General features: G+C 35.9%; 1 protein-coding gene across 2 annotated transcripts; it reads left to right on the top strand.

Moving 5' to 3' along the window:
• The first annotated feature begins 21562 nt into the window (after positions 1-21562).
• LOC122282728 (calcium-dependent protein kinase 1-like) lies at positions 21563-26183 on the top strand. 2 transcript variants are annotated; one of them, XM_043094725.1, is made up of 8 exons: positions 21565-22375; positions 22470-22613; positions 22800-22952; positions 23166-23281; positions 23654-23821; positions 24721-24848; positions 24939-25038; positions 25578-26183. In XM_043094725.1, the coding sequence occupies exons 1-8, from the start codon at positions 21715-21717 to the stop codon at positions 25659-25661; spliced, it is 1554 nt and encodes a 517-aa protein (XP_042950659.1). In that variant the 5' UTR covers positions 21565-21714; the 3' UTR covers positions 25662-26183. The 2 variants fall into 2 exon arrangements, 1 of the variants encoding a protein (XP_042950659.1); XR_006230452.1 differs by lacking the exons at positions 24939-25038; positions 25578-26183 and adding an exon at positions 23919-24019 and having other exon boundaries at positions 21563-22375; positions 24721-24851.
• Positions 26184-26552: the final 369 nt, after the last annotated feature.

Genomic DNA, 26552 nt, shown 5'->3' with positions numbered 1-26552 from the left:
GAACCTCGTTAACATACTGAGTTTGCTTCTCTCTTACCCTTACTCTTTATATTTATTGTTATTTCATATTTTGTTTATATTTTATATTATATATTTGATTTATAATTTGTTATTTTTTTTAATACAACTCAATTCACCCCCCCTCTTGTGTTAGTCATCTGGGCAACAATTGGTATCAGAGCTAAGAGCTTTATTATAAGATTAACTATCTTTTGAGTTAAGATCTTATGGCTAACATTGCAGCTTCATTGGGTGAAGGTCAATCTAGCAGTCGGCCTCCACTCTTTTGTGGAGATAATTACTCATTCTGGAAAGTTAGAATGAGAATATTTCTTCAAGCTCAAGGTAGAGAAATCTGGAAATGTATTGTAAATGGACCTTATATTCCAACAAAAGTGGTTGATGGAGTAAAGGTCAAAAAGGAAGAAGAAGAGTTTGATCGTGAAGACGATAGACTTTATACTTTAAATTTAACTGCTATGAATTTATTATATAATGCTCTTAATGGAAATGAGTTTAATAGAATAATGAATTGCGTTACGGCAAAGGAAATTTGGGATAACTTGAAAGTAACTTATGAAGGAACTTCGCAAGTCAAGGAATCAAAAATTTATATTCTTACTCATGAATATGAAATGTTTAAGATGAATGATGATGAATCTATTTCTAGTATGCACACTCGTTTTACTAACATCATAAACAGTTTGACAGCTCTTGGCAAAGTTTATTCCAAGGTGGAGATAGTAAGAAAAATTCTCAACTCTTTACCAAAACGTTGGGAATCAAAAGTTACAGCGATTCTTGAAGCTAGAGACCTCAAGAAGCTCGAAGTCAATGAACTCATCGGGTCACTTATCACCCATGAGTACACATTGAAAAGAGGAGAAGAAGAAGGAAAGCCAAAGAAGAGCTTAGCACTTAAAGCTGTTCCTTATGAAAGTGAAAGTGATGAAGATGAGGAAAATGACGATAAAGATGAAGAAGTTGCGATGATAACAAGAAGAATTCAGAGGTTCTTGAAGAAAAATAGAACTCCTCCGAGGAAATCTTTCAAAAAGTTTTCCAAGAAAGATTCAGGTAAAAACGACACTTTAATTTGTTATAAATGCAATAAACCTGGTCATATCAAGCCAGATTGTCCTCTGCTAAAGAAAGATCGAAACAAGGGCAAGAAAGCAATGAAAGCTACATGGGATGATGATTCAAGTAGCTCAGATAGTGAAGCAAGCAATGAAGAATCAACAAATCTTTGTCTTATGGCTAAAGATGACATTGAGGTAACAAATCTTGATAATATTGAAAATCCTTCATATGAAGAATTGCAAAATGTTTTAGAAGAGATTTATGAGGAATTTGAAAAATTGGGTATCAAGTATACTGCTTTGAAAAAGAAAAATTCTTCTTTAACAAACGAAATTGAAATTTTAAGAAAAGAAAGTATCATTTTGAAAGATGAAAATCTTGAATTGAATAAGAAGAAAACCGATTTAGAAAATATTGTTAAAAACTTTACGAATGGAAAAAGAAATTTTGAAAAACTTCTTGGTAGTCAAAGATGTGTTTTTGACAAGGCAGGTTTGGGATATATGCCAAAACCAAAATACAAACCTTATAAAAATTTCTTTGATAATCATTCTACCTCAAAGACTAATATTCAAAATTCTTTTCATAAAAATAATTTTGTCAAAAAAGGATATTATTATAATCATTCAAGTTTTTCATATATGTCACATGCTATTTGTAATTTTTGTAATAGAAATGGTCATAATTATCATACTTGTCCTATTAGAAGAAATCATACAATGACTATTAGGGCCATATGGGTATCTAAAAATCTTGTTTCTTCTAATACTAATAAATAAAGGACCCAAAGAACTTGGGTACCAAGAAAAATCATTTTAATTGTTTTTATAGGTATGCATGAAGTCATCCACAAGCAAAAATAAGTGGTTTTTAGATAGTGGATGTTCAAGACGCATGACGGGAGACAAGACTAAGTTCTTTGATCTTAGATCTAAAGAAGAAGGACACGTGACATTTGGAGACAACTCGAAAGGGAAGATCGTGGGAATAGGTAAAATTGGTAATGAATCTTCTCTCATAATTGAAGATGTTCTACTTGTTGAAGGTTTAAAACATAATCTTTTGAGCATAAGTCAATTATGTGATAAAGGATTTACAGTTACTTTTAAAATGGATAAATGCATTATTTTGAATGATCATGATTGTAATATTTGTTTTATTGCTTTTAGAAACAATAATGTTTATACAATTGATTTTGAAGAAATTACCTCACAAGATGCTATTTGCTTGTCAGCTCAAAATGAAACTAGTTGGTTATGGCATAGAAGATTAGGTCATGCCAACATGGAACTTATTTCCAAACTTTCAAAAAATGATCTTGTGAGAGGTTTACCAAAAACATATTTTCTTAAAGACAAAATTTGTGATGCATGTCAATTTGGTAAACAAACAAAAACTTCTTTTAAAACTAAGAAACATATTTCCACTACTAGACCATTGCAACTGATACACATGGATCTTTTTGGACCAAATAGAGTTGCAAGTCTAGGAGGAAAATATTATGCATTTGTTATTCTTGATGATTTCTCTAGATATACTTGGGTCATCTTTCTTGCTCATAAAGATGAGGCACATAATGCCTTTACCAAGTTATGCAAGAGAATTCAAAATGAAAAGGGCTATACTATTTCAAGTATCCGAAGTGATAGGGGAAAAGAGTTTGTTAATAAAAATATTGAAACATTTTGTGATGAAAACGGTTTTATTCATAATTTTTCTGCTCCTCGAACTCCTCAACAAAATGGGGTAGTAGAGAGGAAAAATAGATCTCTTCAAGAGATGGCAAGAACAATGCTTAATGAGAACAACTTGCCTAGTTATTTTTGGGCCGAAGCGGTAAGTACTGCATGTTATGTTATAAATAGAGTTATGTTAAGGTCTAAATTAGATAAAACCCCCTATGAGCTTTGGAATGAGAAAAAGCCAAACATTGGTTACTTTCATGTATTTGGATGCAAATGTTTTATTTTGAATGACAGAGATAATTTAGGCAAGTTTGATCCAAAATCTGATGAAAGTATTTTTCTCGGGTATTCTATTAATAGTAAAGCTTATAGAGTATTCAACAAAAAGACTTTAACTGTACAAGAATCTATGCATGTAGTATTTGATGAATCTAATTCTCCACTCTCCAAGAAATCTATTGATGAAGAAACAGAAGATATAAATAACACAGAAAGTCTCAATCTCAACAAAGAGAAAGCAATAGAGGAAGTTCAACATGGAGCCATCAGGAAATATCATCAAAATTTAATACAAGATGCAACCAAATAGTGGAAATTTGTGAAAGATCATCCAGTGGAACAAATTTTGGGAGAACCTTCACAAGGTGTAAGTACTCGATCATCTCTTAGAAATATTTGTAATCATACTGCTTTTCTATCTCAAATTGAACCCAAAAATATTGATGACGCACTTCTTGATGAATCTTGGATTCTAGCTATGCAAGAAGAGTTGAATCAATTTGAAAGAAATGATGTTTGGACACTTGTTCCTAGACCCAAAAATCATACTATTATTGGAACAAAATGAGTTTTTAGAAATAAGAAAGATGAGTCTGGAGTCATTACTAGAAATAAGGCTCGACTTGTAGCCCAAGGTTTTAATCAAGAAGAAGAAATCGATTATGATGAGACATATGCACCTGTCGTAAGATTAGAAACTATTCGAATGCTACTTGCATATGCTTGTTATAAAGATTTCAAACTTTTTCAAATGGATGTTAAAAGTGCTTTCTTAAATAGTTTTATAAATGAAGAGGTATATGTTGAGCAACCTCCAGGTTTTGAAAATCATATTTCCCCAAATCATGTTTTCAAACTCACAAAAGCACTATATGGACTTAAACAAGCTCCTAGAGCTTGGTACGAGAGACTCAGTGGTTTCTTGATTGAAAAAGGTTTTTCAAGAGGAAAAATCGACACAACTCTTTTCATTAAATATGAAAATGATGATATTCTTTTGATTCAGATTTATGTTGATGATATAATATTCGGTGCTACTAATGAAAATATGTGTCAAGTTTTTGCTAAGACTATGCAGGAAGAATTTGAGATGAACATGATGGGTGAACTTACATTCTTTCTCGGATTGCAAATTAACCAAGCAAAAAGTAGGACATTCATCAATCAATCAAAATATATTAAGGAATTACTGAAGAAGTTTGGGATGGAAAATGCTAAGGAAATTGGAACACCAATGAGCCCATCAACTAAACTTGATAAAGATGAATCCGGTAAGCCAGTTGACTCGAAGATATATCGAGGTATGATTGGTAGCTTATTATATTTAACAGCCAGTAGACCAGATATTATGTTTAGTGTGTGCTTATGTGCACGTTTTCAATCATCTCCAAAAGAATCACATTTAATTGCAGTTAAGCGCATTCTTAGATATCTTAGTGGTACAATTAACCTAGGGTTATGGTATCCTAAGCACACATCTTTCGATCTAATCAGCTACACAGATGCAGATTATGCTGGCTGTAAAATAGATCGAAAAAGCACTAGTGGAGCATGTCATTTCTTAGGTCATGCATTAGTTTCCTGGTTTAGTAAAAAACAAAATTCTGTTGCACTATCTACTGCTGAGGCAGAATATGTTGCTGCGGGTAGTTGTTGTGCTCAAGTTCTCTACATGAAGCAACAACTTGAAGATTTTAAACTCATGTATAATCACATTCCAATCAAATGTGATAATACAAGTGCTATAAATCTTTCAAAGAACCCAATACAACATTCTAGAACTAAGCATATTGAAATAAGGTATCATTTTCTTCGAGATCATGTGCAAAAAGGTGATATAATGTTAGAGTTCACAAACACACACGATCAGTTAGCAGATATTTTCACAAAACCTTTACCAGAAGATAGATTATGTATGATCAGAAGAGAAATAGGTATGATGCATGCTATGAATATCTCTTAAAAGATAGACCAGAATCAATAAAAATAGAGATAGATTTTTTTTAATACTTTTACATAAATTTGAGATTCTTAGCCTCATGCTTGAGACGCTCATTCTCTTCATACAATATCATGTCATTCTTATTCATGGGAACCGGCAAGCGGAATGAAGAATCTAATAAAGATTTCAACTGTTTATTCTTCTGCCGAATGATTCCTTCCCTTGTGTGAGACTCTTGAACAATTTGTTGAAGTACAACAATTTGTTTTTTGAGCTTTTCAACTTCGTGATTTTTGGCTTGTAGCCGCTGAGAAAAAGCTACAATAGAGGAAGAGTAGCGAGTCCCAAGACTCACCAAGTCATAAATAGCATCAGAATCTGACTTATTAGTCAGATTATTATTTTCTTGCTGCAACATGGCACCAATGGTAGCTGCAGAAAGAACAGGAGGTTGAGATGCAGAATGCCTCATGGATAGATCTAGAGAAATGTTAGAAGAATGAGCCATTGAGAAAAGAATAGAAGGCTTAAAACGAGAATGCTGAAGGAATGCAGATGAGTTATAGAGATGAGATGAAAACTTGATGCAGATTGGATGAACTTCAGGACTGATTTTATAGAGATGGCATAAAGAATAAGACAAACTATTTTCTCTTCAAATCTTATTTAGTCAAAAGAAATACAAGACATGCTGGACACACATTGTCAAAAGTTTTCTTACTAAGCCAGCGAGATTAACAGTAGATTGTCCCTATTTTTCTAGTAAACGATGAACCTCTGCTGTTATCTGCCGATGTTGACCTTGTATCTGAACCCTTTCTCGTTCCAGCTCCTCTATTCGTGGTTGCAGATCATGAGCATACCAATCTGTAAATTTTTTCAACTCTTGGTTTTCTTGCTTTAGCCTTTTATTCTCACTATCCTTATTAGCAAGTTTCTGTCGTAACTCAGATATTTGCATGTTAAGATGATCAATCTCACTCACCCTCGCCATTAACCTTCGAGACATGATCGTAACAGAGGCAGCATATTGATTACTGAGCATTCTTGATTCTGCAATAATCTCAGAATCAGCCTTACTAGAAAAACGGTTCACTGCTCCTATCATGGTATTGACGGCCTCAGGAGAGAAGATTGATGATTGATGCGTCAAGGGTTCCTGATTCAAGTCTGGAGCATTAGTGGAAGAGAATTGCTCAGCCATTCTATCGTTGTGGAAAAACAGAACTCAGGTCAAGAAGTGATTATTTTTTTTTGGCATCCGTTAGATGAAAATGATCATTTTTTTATAGAAACTCGGAGCCTTCAATCCCGTTTGTCAACAACATCAGGCGATTGTTTAAATCTTCAGCCGTATTAAATTCATAGAGTTAGGCCTCGAGGCTTTGCAGCACTTGTCGGGTCACGGACGGCTCCATTTTTCAACTATCTACAGTGACTATTAAACGCATCGTTTTCTTCAGTCCATTTACTTGTTGCAAATCCTTTTTAATGATGCCAAAAGGGGGAGAAGTGTTAGACTAGAACATTAACATCGTTTGAATTGCTAAACTTATTATATATATTTGGAATTATATTTATACTTTTGCTTGAAAAACTAACGCACATTCTCAGGGGGAGCTTAAGTATTAATTCAGGTTTCAGGTTCTATCAAGTATTTGTCATCATCAAAAAGGGGGAGATTGTTGAACCCAAGATTTCAAGTTTTGTGTAATTATATATTTACACATGGATTTTGATGATAACAAATGAATTCAAAGAATAAAGAAGTCTCAAGCTCAAGTTGTCTACACAATGGAGTCAAGCACATCAAGGAAACAAGCATGAGCAAGAAGGGAACAAGTTCACATTAAAATTATAGAGTAATGTTGTAAATCTCTTCAAAATTCGAAATTAGGATTAATGCTCAAAATTAATATTTTATCATAAAGCATTAAAATACATTTTCCACATGTGCATGAATATTTTTGAAAATTAAATTTGAAAATTTTGAAAGATGATTGATTGTCATCTTTTGCATGTGCATGCCTTGATTAAAGGGTTGAACTTTGAAAATATTAAAGATGATTGATTGTCATCTTTTGCATGTGCATGCCTTGATTAAAGGGTTGAACTTTGAAAATATTAAAGATGATTGATTGTCATCTTTCACATGTGCATGTTTTATTTGAATATTTTCAAAAGTGATTGATACTTTTTTAGACTTATACAAAAAGTAAAAGATTAGGTTTGAATTTTTTTTGAAAATGAAAGTATGCTCATTTTGTCATATGCCAAAAGTAAAAGATTAGGTTTGATTTTTTTGAAAAAGTGAATGATATTGTCTTTGACAATTGAAAAAGAAGAACTTTTTATTTGAATTCTTTGAAAAAATGAATAATGTTGTCTTTGACAATTGAAAAAGAAGAACCTTTTATTTGAATTTTTTAAAAAAGTGAATGATGTTGTCTTTGACATGTGAATCTTTTTAAATTTGAATATGAAGTCTCATATGCCTATAAATAGATCAATTGAGAGCTTCACATTCACAACACCAAGAGCATACAACATTCATTCAAAGCTTTCATTCTCTCTTCTCTAAACATTGAGCCTTAATCCTTGTTCATTTTGAGAGATATAGTTTGCGCTGTATTGTTCTTATTTCACTCGTTGAGGAGTGTTTTCTGATAACCTACCCACTATCAGCTTTTGTATCAGAAAAATGGTGTGTATAACCCTTGTGTGTGTAGAAAGTATTCTACACGGGGAATAGTTGAATCACCACGTGTAAGGTGATTGCAAGTGTAGAGGGTGTTCTACACGGATCCTTTGTAGCGGTGTTGTTCAAAGGTGTAATAGGTTTCTATCTCCACCTGAAGGAGGTTGAATAGTGAATTTGGGAATCCTCAAGGGGTAGCTTGAGGCGAGGACGTAGGCAGTGGGGCCGAACCTCGTTAACATACTGAGTTTGCTTCTCTCTTACCCTTACTCTTTATATTTATTGTTATTTCATATTTTGTTTATATTTTATATTATATATTTGATTTATAATTTGTTATTTTTTTTTAATACAACTCAATTCACCCCCCCTCTTGTGTTAGTCATCTGGGCAACACCTAGTTATAGCGCCGTCCCCCACCCCTTCTGATTTCCCTCTCTCTCTCTCTCTCTCTCTCTCTCTCTCTCTCTCTCTCTCTCTCTCTCTCTCTCTCTCTGCTCTACGAAGACTACGATGAACTCCTTCGCCTCCCTCCCCAGCTTCTTCTTCGTCTTTCTCGGTTCAGCTTCTTCTTCGTCTTTCTCGGTTCAGCTTCACCCACGAGACTTTCTCGATTCAGCTTCACGACTCGGCCCGAGTCAGATCGCTCACCACCAAGCTTGCAGCTTCTTCTTCGTCTTCCTCGGTTCAGCTTCTTCCTCGTCTTTCTCGGTTCAGCTTCACCCACGAGACTTTCTCGGTTCAGCTTCACGACTCGGCCCGAGTCAGATCGCTCACCACCAAGCTCCAGGTATCCCTCGACGGCGTGAGTGAGTCGGATCTTGAACCCATGAAGACGGAGCTTCGCCCTGAGGACCTGTCCACTCCGATCGTGTCCGGGACGAGCCAGGGTAGCGGCGAGAACTTCTCGCGCGTGGGTGTGGGAAGCCCGCCCAAGCCCTTCTACATGGTCCTCGACCCCGGTATGACATCAACTGGCTCCAATGCCAGCCGTGTCCTGCTCCGAGTCCCAACCTTGTTCGGACTATTACCAGCAATCCGATCCGAAAGGTTGCAATATTTGAAAAAAAAAACCCGAAATCCGGGTTGTAAAAACCCAGATTAATCCGGGTTTCGGACCGGGTCATAACCCGGATATAACTGGGCCGGAACCCGGTCCGGATTTTGAATCCGGATTCCGGCCCAGGTATACCCGGATACCCGGTCCGAAACCCGGTTGAACACCCCTAACTAAAACATAATTTTTTTAGTTTATTTTTGTTTTGAGATTTAAAAGAAATTAAATTGATTTTTATTTTTTATTTAAAATTTTAGAAAAATTATAATGATAAGTATACGAGGATAATAAGTAAAATTATTATTTTTCTAAACTCTCACATAAAATATAATAAATAATTTAATTTTTTTAAAATTTTAAAATATAAATTATATTAAAAAATAATATTTTAATAATATTTTATTTAATTTTTAATTTTTATTTTATTTTATATAATCTCAACCCACTAAATTTCACAGAAGGATGGCATTCGACTGATTTTTTATTTTATGATAAAAAGAAAAGAAGCCTGTAAATGGATGGATTTCATAGCACTGTTCAAAAGGAGTCGACAGACCCAAGATGATGATCAATTTCTGTACATTCTGCCTCTTCGCAATGTTTATCTACAGCCACCGAGTCAGATAGAGATCCAAATTTTGGTCCCGATAATATTTTTTTTTTATGTATTTTCAAAATATTTAAAAAAATATAATTTATAATATTAATAAATTATTTATTAATCACTAAATAAAAATATTAAAAAAAAAAACTCTAAAATCGATTATCGGAATCTCCAACATTTCTCTCTATCTTATTTTAATGGGCATTGGGGATTTTGACTATGATTGATTTGTATGCTTCTCTCTTTGTTCCTTCCAAAGAAAAAGATAGCGGAGTTAGCTAGAATTTTAGCACTGCTACAATTTTTATATAATATGTTTTTATTTTTTTATTATAAATATACGTTATATAATATCCACATCACTTATATTATAATAATTTATTTATAAAATTTAAAATTTATCTTTTAAATTAAATGATACCGCATAAGCATTTTGTTAAATGTGTTATGTACACATGCTTATAACTGAAATTTTCTTTTAAATTTTACACTTTTTATAATAATAATTTATTATTATTATTTTTATTTACTTTTTTAACAACCACATTTTATAGGTCTAACCTCATGTTTTGTATATTACATAGCAATCATGCATTTTATTTAATTAGCATATTTTAAAAAATATACCTTTCCAGCTGTCTTATATTTTAGGACTTAATGGTGCTTAAAAATCGTATTGTCCACATATAACCAAAAACTATAAATATTTCAATAAATATTCTTTATTGTATGAGATGTAGATAGATAAAATAACATTTCCGAAAGTCATCCTGCATGTGAGACACCCATTCCAATGTAGGGTACAATCCGCATGGGTAAGAAAATGGTTTACAAGGACCAATGACTCCTCGAACGTGAGTGCTCTGACCATTACCTTAATCCCCCTATTAGATGAATCCGGTGGATTTAGAAATTTAATCGTATGTCGCTGTCCCTCTTATCTTATGCACCTTGATTTATGTCACTTCTCATTTATTTTATTTCACTTCCCTTTCACGTTATGTCACTCCCCTTTCTTCTTCCCGACACTCTGTTCTCACTCAGCCATTTGTCTTCTCCTCTCTCTTCTCTTTCTTTCCTCTTGATGAATTTCTCCCATTGGGCTTTACCTAGAAAACGCCATGGGTTTGTTGTATTTTATCAATTTCAATTGTCTGCAATTCTTAAGGACAATTTGCTTTAAAAAGAAGGCTTTGAGAATCTTCAAAGATAAAATATGTAATCGAACTGATTCATCTAAGTTCATAGAGAGATCAACACCAGGGGCAGGACCCGCCTATTGACTCTCACGGCTAGGTAAGTTGTTGGGAAGTATGAGACTGTACCTGCTCTCACCCGTTAACATCAAAGGGAAAGTAAAAGTCAGATAGGCTGACATTGATCGCGCTCTTCATTGTGGTAGAAGTTTGAGTAAGGTGCTGGGAAGCCAAAAGACTGAACCAGCTCTCCACTGTGGGAGGGATGAAGTAACCTTAAGGTGTAACCCATACCTTTTGATCCCGCGGAGAGGTAAGTTGCCCTGAAGTTTGGAACTGAACCTACTCCTGCCTGTTGATGCCCATGAGGAAGGTAAGTGTTGGGCAGCCAAAGACTGGACTTCTCTCTACCATGGGAGGGATAAATAGTCTTAAGGCGTAACCCACCTCTTTAGATCCCACGGGAAGGTAAGTTGTCAAACAGTTAATGTGACGCCCCCAAATTCCATTTGGGATCGGACGGACATTTGAAGCGTCGAGACATGCAACACAAGGTTACCTGCCCCCGTTCATGACATATAAGATGCAATAATCCTAACATGCATCTAACATTATGCAATATTCGCAGCGGATAATTTTTTTTCTTTAGCAATACTATGCACCAAACTGAAAATATCCCAATACTTAAAACATACTTCATACATAAAAATCCATTGAATAACTAAGATCACAGCACTATTCCAAAATAGTTATGATCCAAAAGTACTGGAGATGCAACTCCATCGTACAAGTAGTAATTTAACTACTATATTAACATTAACGACGCACAGTCGTTCAGTCGACTGTGTCTAGTTGGTCAGCTCCTGGTCCTCCTTCAGGTCCTGTAACAAGATCTACCATTCGGGAGGAATGGTAGTTGGGACTACCACAGTGAGATTTGATTACAAATCTCAGCAAGTTAACAAAAAAACTTCCACACAGACTAATGATGCATGGATGACAGTAAAAGCATAAATGCATAATCAAATTCATAAGTAATTAAAGAATAACTTAGCGTACAACATAGCATAATTGACATAACTTAAATTGAAACATAAACTGAACTTGACTTAGCATGAACTTGCTCTGAAACTTGAATTAACATGAAAAATACATACTCCACAGTTGTTGTGGCCCCATGTATTCTACGTGTAAATACATGCTCCACAGTTGTTGTGGCCCCATGTATTCTACACAAACTTGACTTAACATTAAAAATACATACTCCACAGTTGTTGTGGCCCCATGTATTCTACACAAACTTGACTGAACATGAAAAATACATACTCCACAGTTGTTGTGGCCCCATGTATTTTACGCATCACAATTGTAGTTAAATACATACTCCACAGTTGTTGTGGCCCCATGTATTCTACACAAACTTGACTTAACATTAAAAATACATACTCCACAGTTGTTGTGGCCCCATGTATTCTACACAAACTTGACTTAATATGAAAAATACATACTCCACAGTTGTTGTGGCCCCATGTATTTTACGCATCACAATTGTAGTTAAATACATACTCCACAGTTGTTGTGGCCCCATGTATTCTACACATCATAATGTACTCAAGATGAAATGTGACTGGAATACGAAATGACTGAAGTCCTGACGTAACATAACGTGACTTGAACATAACTTAGAATACATGACCAACTTGAGATAGAAACATTTCGAAACATGACATAATATATAATAGACAACATATTTAACATGACATACTTGCAACAGTGAATATTACATGACTTGACTTACATGTAATGGATGACATACTTAGCATGACGTACTTGTAATGTACAGTAATATATAACAGAATATATTATGTAACAGATAAAAATTGATGACAGAATAAATTCTGTATAATAGACAATTACATGATAACTTGACATGGCATGACACGTATGATAACATACATACATACACTGTAGTTCTTTTACTTAGCACACATACACAGTAGACTGCTAGTAAGTTAAAAGTTAACTTACCTCGATCTCCGCGTTTCTTATAAAACCTCAAGCGCGATCACGAGGAACTGTAATTAGTGATTCTAAAAGTTAGTACTAAATCACTAATAATTTGAAATATGGAAAAATACTAACTTAAAGAGTAAAATTTCCATTTTACTTTCTACATGTAGGAAAATGACCGTTTTACCCATAACTTAAGGATTTTGCATACTAACTCCAAAAGTCACCAAAATTTACATGCCTCATGTAAATTTTATCCTCAACTCAAATATCAATTTAGAAAAATTTAAAACTAATCACAACTATTAAAACTCCATAGGGCCGAAATTCTCATATGCTATTTCTATTGATTTTTGTTTCCAACTTGTTTTGATCAACCTTTTGATCTATGACTTATAAATATGTGATCTTCAAACCAAACCATCACATGGTTTAAAAAGATGTACTAAAACATATATAAGCTTCTAATTCAAGATCACATGGTTAAAAATTAACCAAAACATAAATTTAGCCAAGAACATCCACACTTTGGCTTATCTGAATATCTCTTTGCATAAAATTTCATATCTTTGAAACTAACATCAAATATCTTCAAAATAATAATATAACATGTATATAAGATGCTTAGGATCTTCCAATAAAATTATCAAAGTCATTAGAATAGGTTTAGACCACCAAAGAGTTAAACTTTCTCAAAATAGAAACTGTTTTTCTTCTTCCAGTTTCTAAGTTTCTAAATCTAAGCAAATATTTCATCAAAACCTTTAATCATGCAAAAATCCTCAACCAATAGTCATATATACATGTTAACAATACTCCATAAAAATTTCGGACCAATATCTATCCATTAGCTTGGTCAAAAACTCCAAACTATAACATATTCTCCAGTTTATCTCCCAGAATGACCTTTTTATAGTTTACACAATATTTGACTGACCAAATGATCTTCAAATGGGGCAAATAAGATATCCATGTAAACTAGACTAAAAAAGGAACAACTTATATGAAGGAGACTTTATGATAAAACACTTACAACAGCTTCGAAATGGGCATGCAAAAGAACTCCTAAAAGCTGTCCGAGAGAGAATGTTTGATATTCTTTTAAAGAAACGTGTAAATGAAGATAAGTTCGTGGGTGATGGCTGGAGATGCTTATGGAAGAGATAAGGGAGATGATAAGGCTGGAGTTGAGAGTTGAGTGTGGTTTTCTCCTACCCAAAATATCTATAAAATATTATCTCAAAATATTCTATCCAATAATATCTATAAAAATCAGCTCAATATATTTTCCAAATGTGGAGTAGACTTGGAAGAGTAAGGTGGCTAAAATCTTTCTATGTGTATTTTAAATCTCTATTCTTAAGATATTTTCCAAATGTGTATTTTGCTTAGGTGTCATGATCTCACACCTTGATTTCCTTCACAATTCCATCTAATGGTTTCTCTTTGTGCCAAGTATCTAATACTATTCATTATGTGTGGTTAAGATCTTGCCAAGTGTCCAAATAAAATATCGCTAACCTAATTTGGACATTTCACACTATGATTTTGAAAACACTGCGCTTAGTACATTTACCGAAGTTACTATTCACTCCAAAAATAAACGTAATAAACTTAGTACTGAAAAATTCTAAATATTCAATTAAGCCTAGTGGTGTAGACTATAATGTATTCTGACACTTTTAACTATCTCAAATAATTAAAATCGCATTTCTGGCACCATAGTGAGTGATGACACTAACTATGTTGACAGGCTAAAATTTATGCGATTAGTCGATTCGTGTAAACTTACAGAGTTTTCACGAGGTTTCTAAAGTCAATAGAAATTCCTTAATTAAATTTCTAGCGGACTGTTACAGTTAAGGAGTTGAGTCCATTCTTCACTGTGATGAGGTTAGGGTAAGTTATCAGGCAGTCGAGAGGCTGGACCCTCTCTCCTTTGTGAGGAAGGTCAAGACACCGAGGGGCCTAGACTCGCCCGTTGACTCTCACGGGGAAGTAAGTTGTCGGACAGCTCTGGACTGAACCCACTCCTACCCATTAATTTCAAAGGAAAGGTAAGTGTGAGGTTAGGTTGGAGCTGGACTCGTTCTTTGCTTTAGTGAAGGTCAGAGTAAGTTTTTAGGCAACCGAGAGGCTAGACCCGCTCTCCTCCATGAGGGAGGTCGGTTTGCCAATGCGGCTGGACTTGCCTGTTGGCTCTTATGGGGAGGTAAGGTGCCGGACAGTTCAAGACTGGAACCGCTCTCGCTTGTTTACGCCTACAGGGAAAGTAAGTGTCAGGTAGCCAAAGGCTGGACCTACTCTCCACTGTAGGAGGGATGAAGTAGCCTTGCGTAACCTACCCCTTTGGATCCTACGGGGAGGTAAGTTGGAGAGGCGCTTATCCATGTGCATATGAATGCCAAGCAGTTTGTTCTGATGTAGACATGTTGAGACATTTGAATGGTGTTCGAGGGAGGTTGTATAGCCTGTATAGACGGTTATAGGTTCCTTGTTCTCCATCAAGTGTACCGTGCATGGCTCATGCATGGTGCACGTTACACATGCATAAACATTGGCTATTAATTCGTTGAGATGTTGCCCGCTGAGTGAGGTGGCGGGCAACACACCCATCATGCATGTGGCTAAGCAGTGGAGTTTATGATGGGTTGGCCAAGACTTTTCTCTCTCTGTTGTGCTTGGTTGAGGGGCTTTACCCGATGTGCTGGTGGGCGAGGAGGAGACCACATGCATTGGTTGATGAATGCAAGGCTGAGGAGTTGGCCAAGTGCGTTGCCCAATGAGATCATATGAATTGTCGAACAATGCAGGGTTGAGGAACTAGTTGAGTGCAAAGGACGAGGAGACCATATACACTACCGAGGAGCCTTACCGACACGCATGGTCAAGGTGTTGGTAGGTGAGGAAATCTGTTAGGGACTTAAATGGTGAGAAGTTCTAGCGAGGACGTGCAAGGCCGAGGAATGGGTTGTGCAACTCGGGCGAGCAACTAAAGGAGGCCAAGGATCTTGGGCGAGGAAGTGGCCATTCAAGGAGTTTGAGACGTGGTTGAAGAGAGTGATGCCAGAAAGGGCACTAGTCGAGCTTCATGTTTGCTCGCACGTGCATGGCTATGACAAAGATGTCTGCCACTAGATGGCTAGGCGACACACGTCATTGTCAAGGGGTATATTGCCAGCGATAAAGATTTTTGACAGTCTTGGTTGTGGCAGGCAGCTGGTTGCCAGCTTGTGGTAAGCATGAGAAGTAGAGCAGCTCCCTTCAGGGTGTATGGGGCAACATGCACCCGTTGCCCATTGTGCATGGTTTCCCCTACTGGGGACAACTACAGATGCGGCAAAAAGTGCTTGTGGCCACCTTTTTCCTCCGCTAGGCCCACAGACAGTGGGCAAGGAGTGTCTCAAGTGCATTACGACATGCACCTGCTTGCCGGCATACGCAAGGTGTCGGCAGTTAGATTTCGGTGCTGCAAGAACAAAAGATAGCAGCAGACCACGTGGTGGCATTTAGTTCCTCTCACTGAGCTCACGACGGTGAAGCCATGGGCCCTACAGGTGCATGGCAACGTGTACCCGTTCTGTGCACTGTGCCTAGCCCCTGTGGGTGGGGGCCACCTAGGCATTGGCAGAAACTGTCGGCGGTCCAACTGGTGGCTGCTGGCAGGTTAACGGTCCTCACGAAGAACATCCGCCAGTCTCCTAGGTGCATGTTTCCATGCACCCATTATGCACTGTGCGTGCCATGCACAATTCATACGTGCATGCATGTCATTGTGCTGCCATGCACAATTCATACATGCATGCATGTCATTGTGCATGCCCATTATATTCTTGTGCATGTACAATATATTTATATGCACAATACTCATACCGTGCACTTAAGTGCATAGTATATTTAAAGTGCACAAATGCTTACAGTCAAGTGACCAATGAACTTGTGTTCTCGGCCTCACACGCCAGGTTCATAAAAGGAAAGTACTTTAAGTGCATAGTGCACTTAATCTTCTAAGCGAGGAGAGGCATACTCATCCAATTTTTTGTGATAACGCCATTCATAAAAAATAATAAGGGAAAAGTTGAGAATACTTATTTGGAGAAGAATTTTATTCGCTCATTTGGAGATAATTTAACAAGTCAGAAAATCATCATTCTCCTGCTTTTGGTGTAAAAAGTAACTTGATTTCACAGACGGCGCCAACTGTTAATGCCTAAAATTTGCATAATAGGTTGGAAGGAAAGAAAGAGTCATTCTCGATCCGCTATGACGATTTTGACCTCGATCAGTGTGGTGTGGAGCCTAGGGTTAGGCTTCAACTTCAACGGACTTGGAAAGCCCAACTTTGACCTTCGACTCCGACCAAAATCGGAGACCAAGTTGGGCTCCGACTCCGACTCAGAATTACAGCAAATTCCGACTCCGATCAGAGTTGTCAGAGTCGGAGTCAGAGGTTGGAGCTCTGATTGGAGTTGAATGAAAGAAGAAAAGCAAAAAAAAAAAAAAAAAAACATAACAAAATAGAAGAAATCCCAACAAAGAACATTCACAAATAGCAGATAATAAATTCACGTAGAATTTTTGCATCCTAATAAATAATAGAAATTATAAAAAAAATAATAGAAATTATAATAAATAACAAAATTTATAAAAGATAGATTTTGTAACAAGTCCACCAATGAGCTCTGTGGAATAGTGGAGGAGAGTAGAGCTGTTGAAGGAATGAATGGTGGGGAAGAAGGTTAGGGATGAAACCCTAACTCACGTGTGGTGCATGTGGTGGAACTTGAATTCACAGAGGATTTTCGCATCCTAGGATTTTGGATTGCAATAGAGGAAGACAAGTGCTGAGAGAAAATAAGGACAGAAAAAAGTTGTCGAGTGGGAGGACACGAGACAAAAGAAAGTTGTCGAGTGGGAGGACACGAGACAAAAGAAAATTGTAAGAAAATGAAGGAGGACGAGGGAAACGATGGCAATAAAGAAAAGAGAGGCTTTCAGTTATGAGAAAATGAAGGAAGATGAGAGAAACTACATAGGGTTTTGATCTTGAAGAGATAAATATATAAGAGGCAGAAACAAAGTTGTCTGAACTTTTGAGGGTTTTTAAAAAAAAAAATTGCAAAATACACCATCTCGTATATGGGGAGGCTCAAATGCGGGTCAGTTAATTGGCAAAACGTGCGTTGCACCATTAGGCCACTCAACAACATGTTATTTATGTTACAATATTAAATATATTAAGTCTAAATGTCGGAATTCGGAGCCGATATGGACTCTTGACTCCGATTAGGGGAATCCATTCTATATTAGATTGTAAAGTTATTTTTATTATAAAATAATCTAACATATTATACGAATTTTCATAATATTTTAAACTCTTTTATGAATTTTAATAGAATGCTAAATATATTAATTTTTATTTTCTTCTAAAAACATAGTATATTTTGAAGAAACCAAGGGTTATCTAATTTAATATTTTTGAGGGACAAGAATAAATTACTTATCAATTTATAACAAAATGAAGTAAATCTTGAATCTTTTAGAGACAAAATATCTATTCTATTATAATAAGTGTCTATAGAATTGCTACAATACTGAACAGTCATTTTTCTTGTTTTAGGGATAGAATTGTATTTTCCACTCCACTCTTATTCCCGATTCCCCACCCTAGACTCTCTATTTTGTTGTTCCTCTTCTTCACGGCAACACCACCTAAGCCTCACGACTAGTCGCACCGTTGCAAGCCACCTCAACTTGTCCTCACCCACAGTACCAATAATTGAGAACCACCGCAACCCTCCTCCAAATAGCCACTACTCAGCCCAGCTCAGCCACCGTGAGGCCAGCCCCTTGTCAACACCACCTCGTCCAGCACCGCTAGACACAACCCCAAACCACCACTACTCCTCTATAGCCGCCTGTGATTTTCCCCTCAACAAAAGCTAGTCCCCCATTGCACTGATCCACTCTCCTTCGTACTCTCTCTCTCTCTACATTTTTGTATTTATGTATTATTTTGTTTATGGATTTGATGATCTGTGATTTTTGTTTGCAGAAGAAGGAGAATATTACTCCGATTGACTCAATGATCGTGGTAATTTCAACCCCTGCCTTGCTTTTTTTATGTATCTGTTTATCATAACCAGTGTTTCGTTTGTTCGCTTAGGAACATTTAAGGGGATTTTTATTACTCTGGTTGATTAAGGTTTAGATTTTTGTGGAATGGTAACAAAGAGGTTGGGCATTTCTATTTTTTATTTCTATTATCTGTGTTCTCGATATTCTCTATTGTAGCTTGCTAATAACAATTATTTTTTGGTTCTTAGGAATTAAATGAACCAAGGGTTGAGCTGATTAATAGAATTCAAACCGGTAAACCTTAAGCAATGCTTTCTTAGTGGGAATAATGGTTGCTAATTTCTTCAAATTGGTTTCATACATTTCAGTTCTAACCGTGAATTGCTTTTTATTTTTATTTTTTTGAGCTACTTAGGGTTTACAAAATTGGAGATCAAAGTTAGACACTCAAGTTAAGATCTATTGCGATGTAAGTGTTTGCTGGGTATTACAAAATGTGGTTGTATATTTATTTTGTTCTATTTTCTATATATGAAAATTCTATGCATGACTCTGGATGCATTTTTATTTTTTGAATTTTTGATATATAGTCATTTGTGCTTGAATAAAGTATATAATTCACATGGGTGCTTGTTCTGTTTTTTGAATTTACAAGTGTTGGAATTGATATTTGGATCTTATGCTGGGTTTGCCCACTCTTCTAGTTGGAGATTGTCATTAGAAACATCACATGTTTGATAAAATGATAGTTTTATGTAAATAAAACAAATTATTTGAGATTAAGTAGACAGCTATGCTTGAAAATCGATATATAAGGATATTAGCAAACAATGTAGATCTAATGTGTTTCCTTTACCAACTAAGCATAACAAGAAAGAGGGGTGAGGACTTCGGAATAAATGATATTGTCAACATATTTTGAATTGATGATGCTTGCATGTGATAAATTGACATTGAGATTTCCAATTTGAATATTGTTTGGGATGAAAGATGGAAGTGGCTTAATAATTCCTCTTCCGCTTGTTATTGCCCATGTGTAAAGAATGATGGTCTATATTCAAATTATGAATTAGTACAAATGTGGTATATGTATTGATCATTAATATATCATATCTAACATAGTTGACATCTATGAATTTATGATATGCATGACTTAATACAGATGGATTGCTTGTAACATCATCCATGGTGATTAGTACAGCCTAATGGATTTTAGTATTAGAAATACATCAACGTGCTGAAGCTGAACACGTAATTGGCATACCCGAGCTCACTGTATCAAATAGGATATATATAGGTTGGTACTGTATTATGTTGAATTGTCTTCGTCGATATCTATATTCAAGTCATGTAACTCACATGGATTTAACTTTTTGTCACCTATAAAGCTATATTCAAGTCATGTAACTCATTTAACTTTCTGTCACCTTGAAAGGGGTGAAATGCATACATGGATAATAATATATAAACTCTTTTTTTGCTTGTGAATGATTCAGGCAATATTTGATTTTGTTCTTTTCTCTTTTAAATATCTGCTTGACTATAATTGATTTTATTAGGTTTGAAGTAATGATAGTCCTCCAACACTCCCAAAGACTTGGTGTTGCTACATCTATTAGTAATCATTTATGGATTTTAAAAAAAATATAATTTATTAAGAAATCAAGGGAAAATAGTTGAAAACTTGAAGAATTTGAAAAAGAAAAGAACTTGCTGCTGGTTGTTACAATTTTTATTGTTGTCTGTTTTAATTTTTTGTGCTGTCCATTTTGGTTTTCATGATCCTTCTCTTAGTATTGAATTTAATTTTAATATTGAAATATGTTCTTCCTCATTAATGATTGGAAAATGAAGAATTGGTGGGGGTCTTAGCGAGGTTGAGGTCGAACTAGGAACATGAAGGAGGAGAGATGATGGAGAGAATTTGCTCCAAGAAGTCGTCATGGGAGGTGGGGTCGAAATGGGAGTTTTGGACTTGGTGGTGAATCTCAGAGCTCTAGATCTATGACTATTGTTATTGGTCTTGATCAAATAGATATATTTCGAATTATGAGTGTAAAATTAGTTGAAGAGGTACGGTATTGTTGGATCGTAATGACCCTTCTGGCATAAGATGATTGTTTTAATTTAAAGTACATAAACTTTTATTGAACTTAAAGTATTGGTTGGATTTTCTTATTAGTTACTCTTTGAGATTGATTTTTTCCTCCTTGAATGGAATTCTGTATCACATGTAGAGAATCATATTGTGTATACTATATGGTGAACACAAATATTTTGTAAAAAAACTGTCTCATCCAATTAGATAAACGTGCCTTACATGTTGCTTCTAATCTAGTGTGTATATATATTTATATATTTTTAGGAAGCATCAACCCTAAACTACACTGCATCATCTCATGTGCGTATTCTCTAATCACGTCACTTACTATGTAGTATAAGATTGCAAGCCTGTCAATTGCATTAAAACAAAGGATAAAATCTTCTTCTCAAATTGAGAATCCTTAGATGTATTCTTAAGATATATAAGTTATGTATATTTATTTTAATTAAAAAATAGTGAAGTTTATTATTAAAATATATATTTTTATTTTATAGATTTTAGATTTATTCATTATTTTTAAATGAATTACACGAAACTTATACACCTTAAAATTGTAAAAATGATTTTTCTTAAAAATCTTAGATGAGAGAAGAAAAATATATAGAGTATATATAATGTTTCTTGTTGTTTGTATGAATTTTTTAATAATATTTAAAAAATATTATATTTATTTATTTTTAAAAAATATTGAAATTCAAACAATAATTTATAAATACATTTTATTTTTATTAAAAAAAACACAAAGCATTTAAGGTGGCCGTTAACCGTATATTGCAAGCAAAACCCTACGAATTAAAACCAAGAAGAAAAGAAACGTAGCGTCTCCTTATTCCTTAATACGAGTCATCAAACGGCCGGTCCATAACTTAACTGTCGTATGAACCGGGCGCGCAAACACAGAGAGATATGCTACAGTGTCTCACAGTGTAGTCAGAGCTCTTCTTTCCCTCTGACTCGCATTGACCACAACACCACCAGATGGGCAACTGCAGCAGTGGCTACACTTCTGCCTCCACCACCCGGTCTGACGGCCCGGCCCATAACGGCGTCAAGATCCTCCCGCCGACGCCCAAACCCTACGACTCCGAGACCCTGTCATCTGGCAGTCAAAGTCAAGCTCAGGCTCCCCAGGGTCGTGTCTTGGGCCGACCAATCGAAGACGTCCGGTCCACCTACACCTTCGGCCGTGAGCTCGGCCAAGGCCAGTTTGGCGTCACCTATCTCGCCACCCACAAGCGGACCGGCGAGAAGTTAGCCTGCAAGTCTATCGCCACCCGCAAGCTCGTCAACCGCGACGATATCGAGGACGTCCGCCGCGAGGTCCAGATCATGCACCACCTAACCGGCCACCGTAACATCGTTGAGCTCAGGGGCGCCTACGAGGACCGCCACTCCGTCAATCTCGTCATGGAGCTCTGTGCCGGCGGCGAGCTCTTCGATCGGATCATCGCCAAGGGCCATTACTCCGAGCGTGCCGCCGCGGTTCTCTGCCGCCAGATCATGACGGTTTTGCACAACTGCCATTCCATGGGGGTGATGCATAGGGACCTGAAGCCGGAGAACTTCTTGTTCTTGAACAAAGATGAAGATTCGCCACTCAAGGCCATCGATTTCGGTCTCTCAGTGTTTTTCAAGCCAGGTATATGGATATGGTTTTGTCGTAACCAGGCATTTGATTGGTGAGAAAATGTGGGTTGGAGCTTTACTGTTTATATACGTTCGTGTCAATGCAGGAGATGTATTTAGAGATTTCGTCGGGAGTGCTTATTATGTCGCTCCTGAGGTGTTGCGCCGCACTTATGGAGCTGAAGCTGATATTTGGAGTGCTGGGGTGATTCTATACATTCTACTGAGCGGGGTCCCACCTTTCTGGGGAGGTATGGCCTTTATTCGAAATAAGTAAAAACTAAAATCACCCAAAACAACCATAGTTTTTATGCTCTCTTGGGGAGTTCAGCATGATGACAGATTTTTAGATTCCTTAACCATCTTGGGATATCAAACATTTGTATAGTAATCGGCTGTGGCTTTCCAGTGTATCCTTACTTCTCTTTCATACGCAGAGAACGAACAAGCTATCTTCGATGCTGTTCTTCGAGGACATATTGATTTCTCATCTGATCCTTGGCCTTCCATATCCAGTAGTGCCAAAGATCTTGTGAAGAAGATGCTACGGGAAGATCCTAAAGAACGGCTGTCAGCAGTTGAAGTCCTTTGTAAGTGTCAGTTATAAATAGATTATCTAGACACAATATATTGTCTTTTCTCACATCTGCCTAGCCAATAAGGAAAAAAAGTGGAGACTAGTGAGAAAAAAATTTGTTTTCTGGCTTCTTATTCTATGTCTGTCTTGCTCAAAGATATGCAATGAGTTTCTTGGCATTCTATAAATGTTTAAATGATGTTCAACAACTCAAACTGCGATGTAGATCATCCGTGGATGAGAGAAGATGGTGATGCATCTGATAAGCCTCTTGATATTGCTGTTTTAAGTAGAATGAAACAATTCAGGGCAATGAACAAGCTCAAAAAAGTTGCTCTAAAGGTGAGAATATCTTTTTTTTTTTTTTTTTTTTCTTTTATATAGGTAATAATTGAGAAATATCTTTATCATGTCTTCATAGACATCAGTAACATGTTTCTATTTCAATTTTTTTTTTTTTTTTTTTTTTTTTTTTTTTTTTTTTTTAAAATAGAAAACTAGCAACTTCTAGAAATTAAGAGGAGTCTACAGAAGAAGGCTTTTTAAAACCACATCCCCAATTCCCCATAGAAAAATCCATTTGTTCTCTCGACCCAGAGAGCCAACAAAATTTATGAAGAAAAATGCCCAAGGGCACAAGCATCTATTTCCAGCCAATCTGAATGGAAGTGTTTTAGTCTTTCGTCACTGGGCAATTTCTCTGTATTCTTTCAGGTAATTGCAGAAAATCTTTCTGAAGAAGAAATCATTGGCTTAAAGGAAATGTTCAAATCCATGGATACAGATAGCAGTGGAACGATAACTTTTGAAGAGTTGAAAGCTGGGCTTCCTAAACTGGGTACCAAGCTATCTGACTCTGAAGTGAAGCAGTTGATGGAAGCGGTAATATCTCCGTTCTTTTTATTTTAAAAAATTATTTACCCTTGTCTGTACAGAAATTTGTGAAAATTTTGATGGCAGATGTTTGTCATTCTCGTAGAGCCTTAGCTAATATGAAGTCGAAACTCTTGATTTTTGACCACTGCTCTGTATAGCATTCTCGGCTCATAGCTGATTAAGAACTGATTTTTCATAACACAGGTAAGAACTGATTTTCATATCATGGATAAGTATATTTTGTTGAATGAATAATTATATCTTCTAAGTTTGTTTCTTGGTGACCATTGATACAAAGTTTGCTTTGTATAAGAATAGAGTGCCTGCGAGAGTAATACTTTTTTGCAATCCAGTGTGCATATATTTTGTTAAATCTGTGGTAATTTTACATCTTGCATATAGGTTCTAGTTGGATCATATCCAATTTCATTTGTCATTGCTCCTATTCTTGCAGCACCTTCGAGTTGAAATAAATCACTTACTTTTCTGGCTTTGGTTTTGCTTTATGACTAAACCCTTGAAGCTTGCTTTATAGTTTTCCATAAGTGCTCCGTCTAGCTTTTCACAAATGAAACATTTTTTCCAGTTGTATCCTTGCCTTTGGATCTCATCCATCCCTACATCCTAATTGTAGTTACATTCATATCAGGGTCATGATTATTGACTCCCCAGTTTATTGGATCACACAACTTTGCTTAAAAGATATGATCACTTCATGTATCCCTCAATTTTGGACAATTTCAGAACCTATAAACAGGAAATGGAAATAGATATTGATGTTTGTTCTATTTTCATAGCTGTTTTGTTCTTTTCTTTATTCTTCATTATTGTAGTAGACACACGTGCTCATTTTGATGAATGGGTTTCTGGTTCTAATAATATAACATACTTTTGTGCTTTTTCAGGCTGATGTTGATGGAAATGGGACTATTGATTACATTGAGTTTATAACAGCTACCATGCACATGAATAGAATGGAAAGAGAGGACCACTTATACAAAGCTTTTGAATATTTTGACAAGGACAAGAGCGGGTAGTCACCCTTTGTTTCTTATCTGTAATTATTAAACTTATTCTCATTTGGTATTTTATCTCGGTTCATGTTTTTTGCTTCCCATTTTAGGTACATTACAATGGAGGAGTTGGAGCATGCCCTTAAGAAGTATAATATGGGAGATGGAAAAACAATTAAAGAGATCATTGCAGAAGTTGACACAGACAATGTATGTTTCTTCCTTCTCCCTTCTTCATCTTTTCCAACTACACATCTGGAGGATTTGTGTGTACACACACACACACACACGTACCAACCAAATAAAAAAAGAAGTACTACTACATGCACATGAGTGAAAATAAAGATGTGACCAAACATTGCCGAAGCAAAGTCATATACCTCAATCTTGATGTATTTATCTTTTATTTAGTAATGTAATTATTTTGCTCATAAAATAAGTGGCATATCTCAATCCCGGCATGTAATCGTGGCTTTTAATTTTAGTCCAGAAAACACATGAATGTTTACTTAATCATTATTCTTTTTTGATAAGTACTGCATGATAGGATATTCACAAACTTTGAAGCACAAGGTTAGTTTTTCTTTTTTCAAAAACAAGATTTCTGACTCTCCAGACCCATTTCATTTCATAACAGCACACAATTTGTCAGCACACTCCATTCTTGACTATGTATTCTGTCCCAAAAAATCATAGAAGTCCATATTTCTTGGTGATTGATTCTTCACGAATCCCACATTGTTTCACAGGATGGAAGGATTAATTATGATGAGTTTGTTACCATGATGAGGAAAGGCAATCCAGATTTGATCACAAACCGACGCCGCAAATGAGATCAGCACAATTAGCATATATTTCAGTTGTTCAACTACTAGCGGCGTTTGTTAATCTCAATATGGGTGGAGTTACATATCCCAATCATGTGTTCAATCTCAATATGGCTACCTCGGATTACGAGACGGTCCTTGCTGTCTGAACATATTTGTGGATTGTTCCGTCTGCTCTTTACTGGAAGAAATGAGTTAGCTTGCGTTTAGTTTGGGAATGATGTTTGCTTGACTGGTCAGCGAATTACAAGAATTCCAGAACCCATGTGCGGTGTGTCCACGAGGAAAAGGAAAAGATGGAAGTGAAGGATGTCAATGCCGTTTCTATTCTTGTTTCTGTAGTCGTCTTGACCATAACTTATGTAAAATCTGAATTGTTTGTTGATGTTAAGTGATCCACCAAATCTGGAACCCAATATAAACTCATAAGGTGATCATTTGTTTTTTGGCATCGTGATTTCCTGAGTGCGATTCCTGGACCTTGTTTTATGCATTTATATAAGAGCATATATATCCTTCAGTTCTTCAGTAGCTCTTGCTAGGAAAATAATGATTATCACCTTCAAATCAGGTGGAGTTTCTTCTTCAAATTAATATATAAGAGAGAAAAATAAAAGTGCTACATACAATCGTAGAGCGTGCAAACGTCGTACAGTTGCTTTGAAAAATAATAGTCTATTATTAAAAAATTATTATTATTATTATTTTTTATGTGGGTCTCATATTTATTAATTAATCTTTTTCATAGAGATTGTACGGTATTTACACACACAACTATTATTTCTTAGCCAAAAGAAAAATAACCAGCAGATCATGATTGGTTACGAAATAACCTTGGTTGAATTATCATTTCTGCATGACATTTGGAAATTCTGTAATTGCACTTAGTAGATATAG

Source organism: Carya illinoinensis, chromosome 11 (assembly GCF_018687715.1).
Source record: "Carya illinoinensis cultivar Pawnee chromosome 11, C.illinoinensisPawnee_v1, whole genome shotgun sequence".
NCBI lineage: Eukaryota > Viridiplantae > Streptophyta > Magnoliopsida > Fagales > Juglandaceae > Carya > Carya illinoinensis.
The sequence above is the reverse complement of the archived record's forward strand: the minus strand, read 5'-3'. Positions and strand labels throughout refer to the sequence as shown.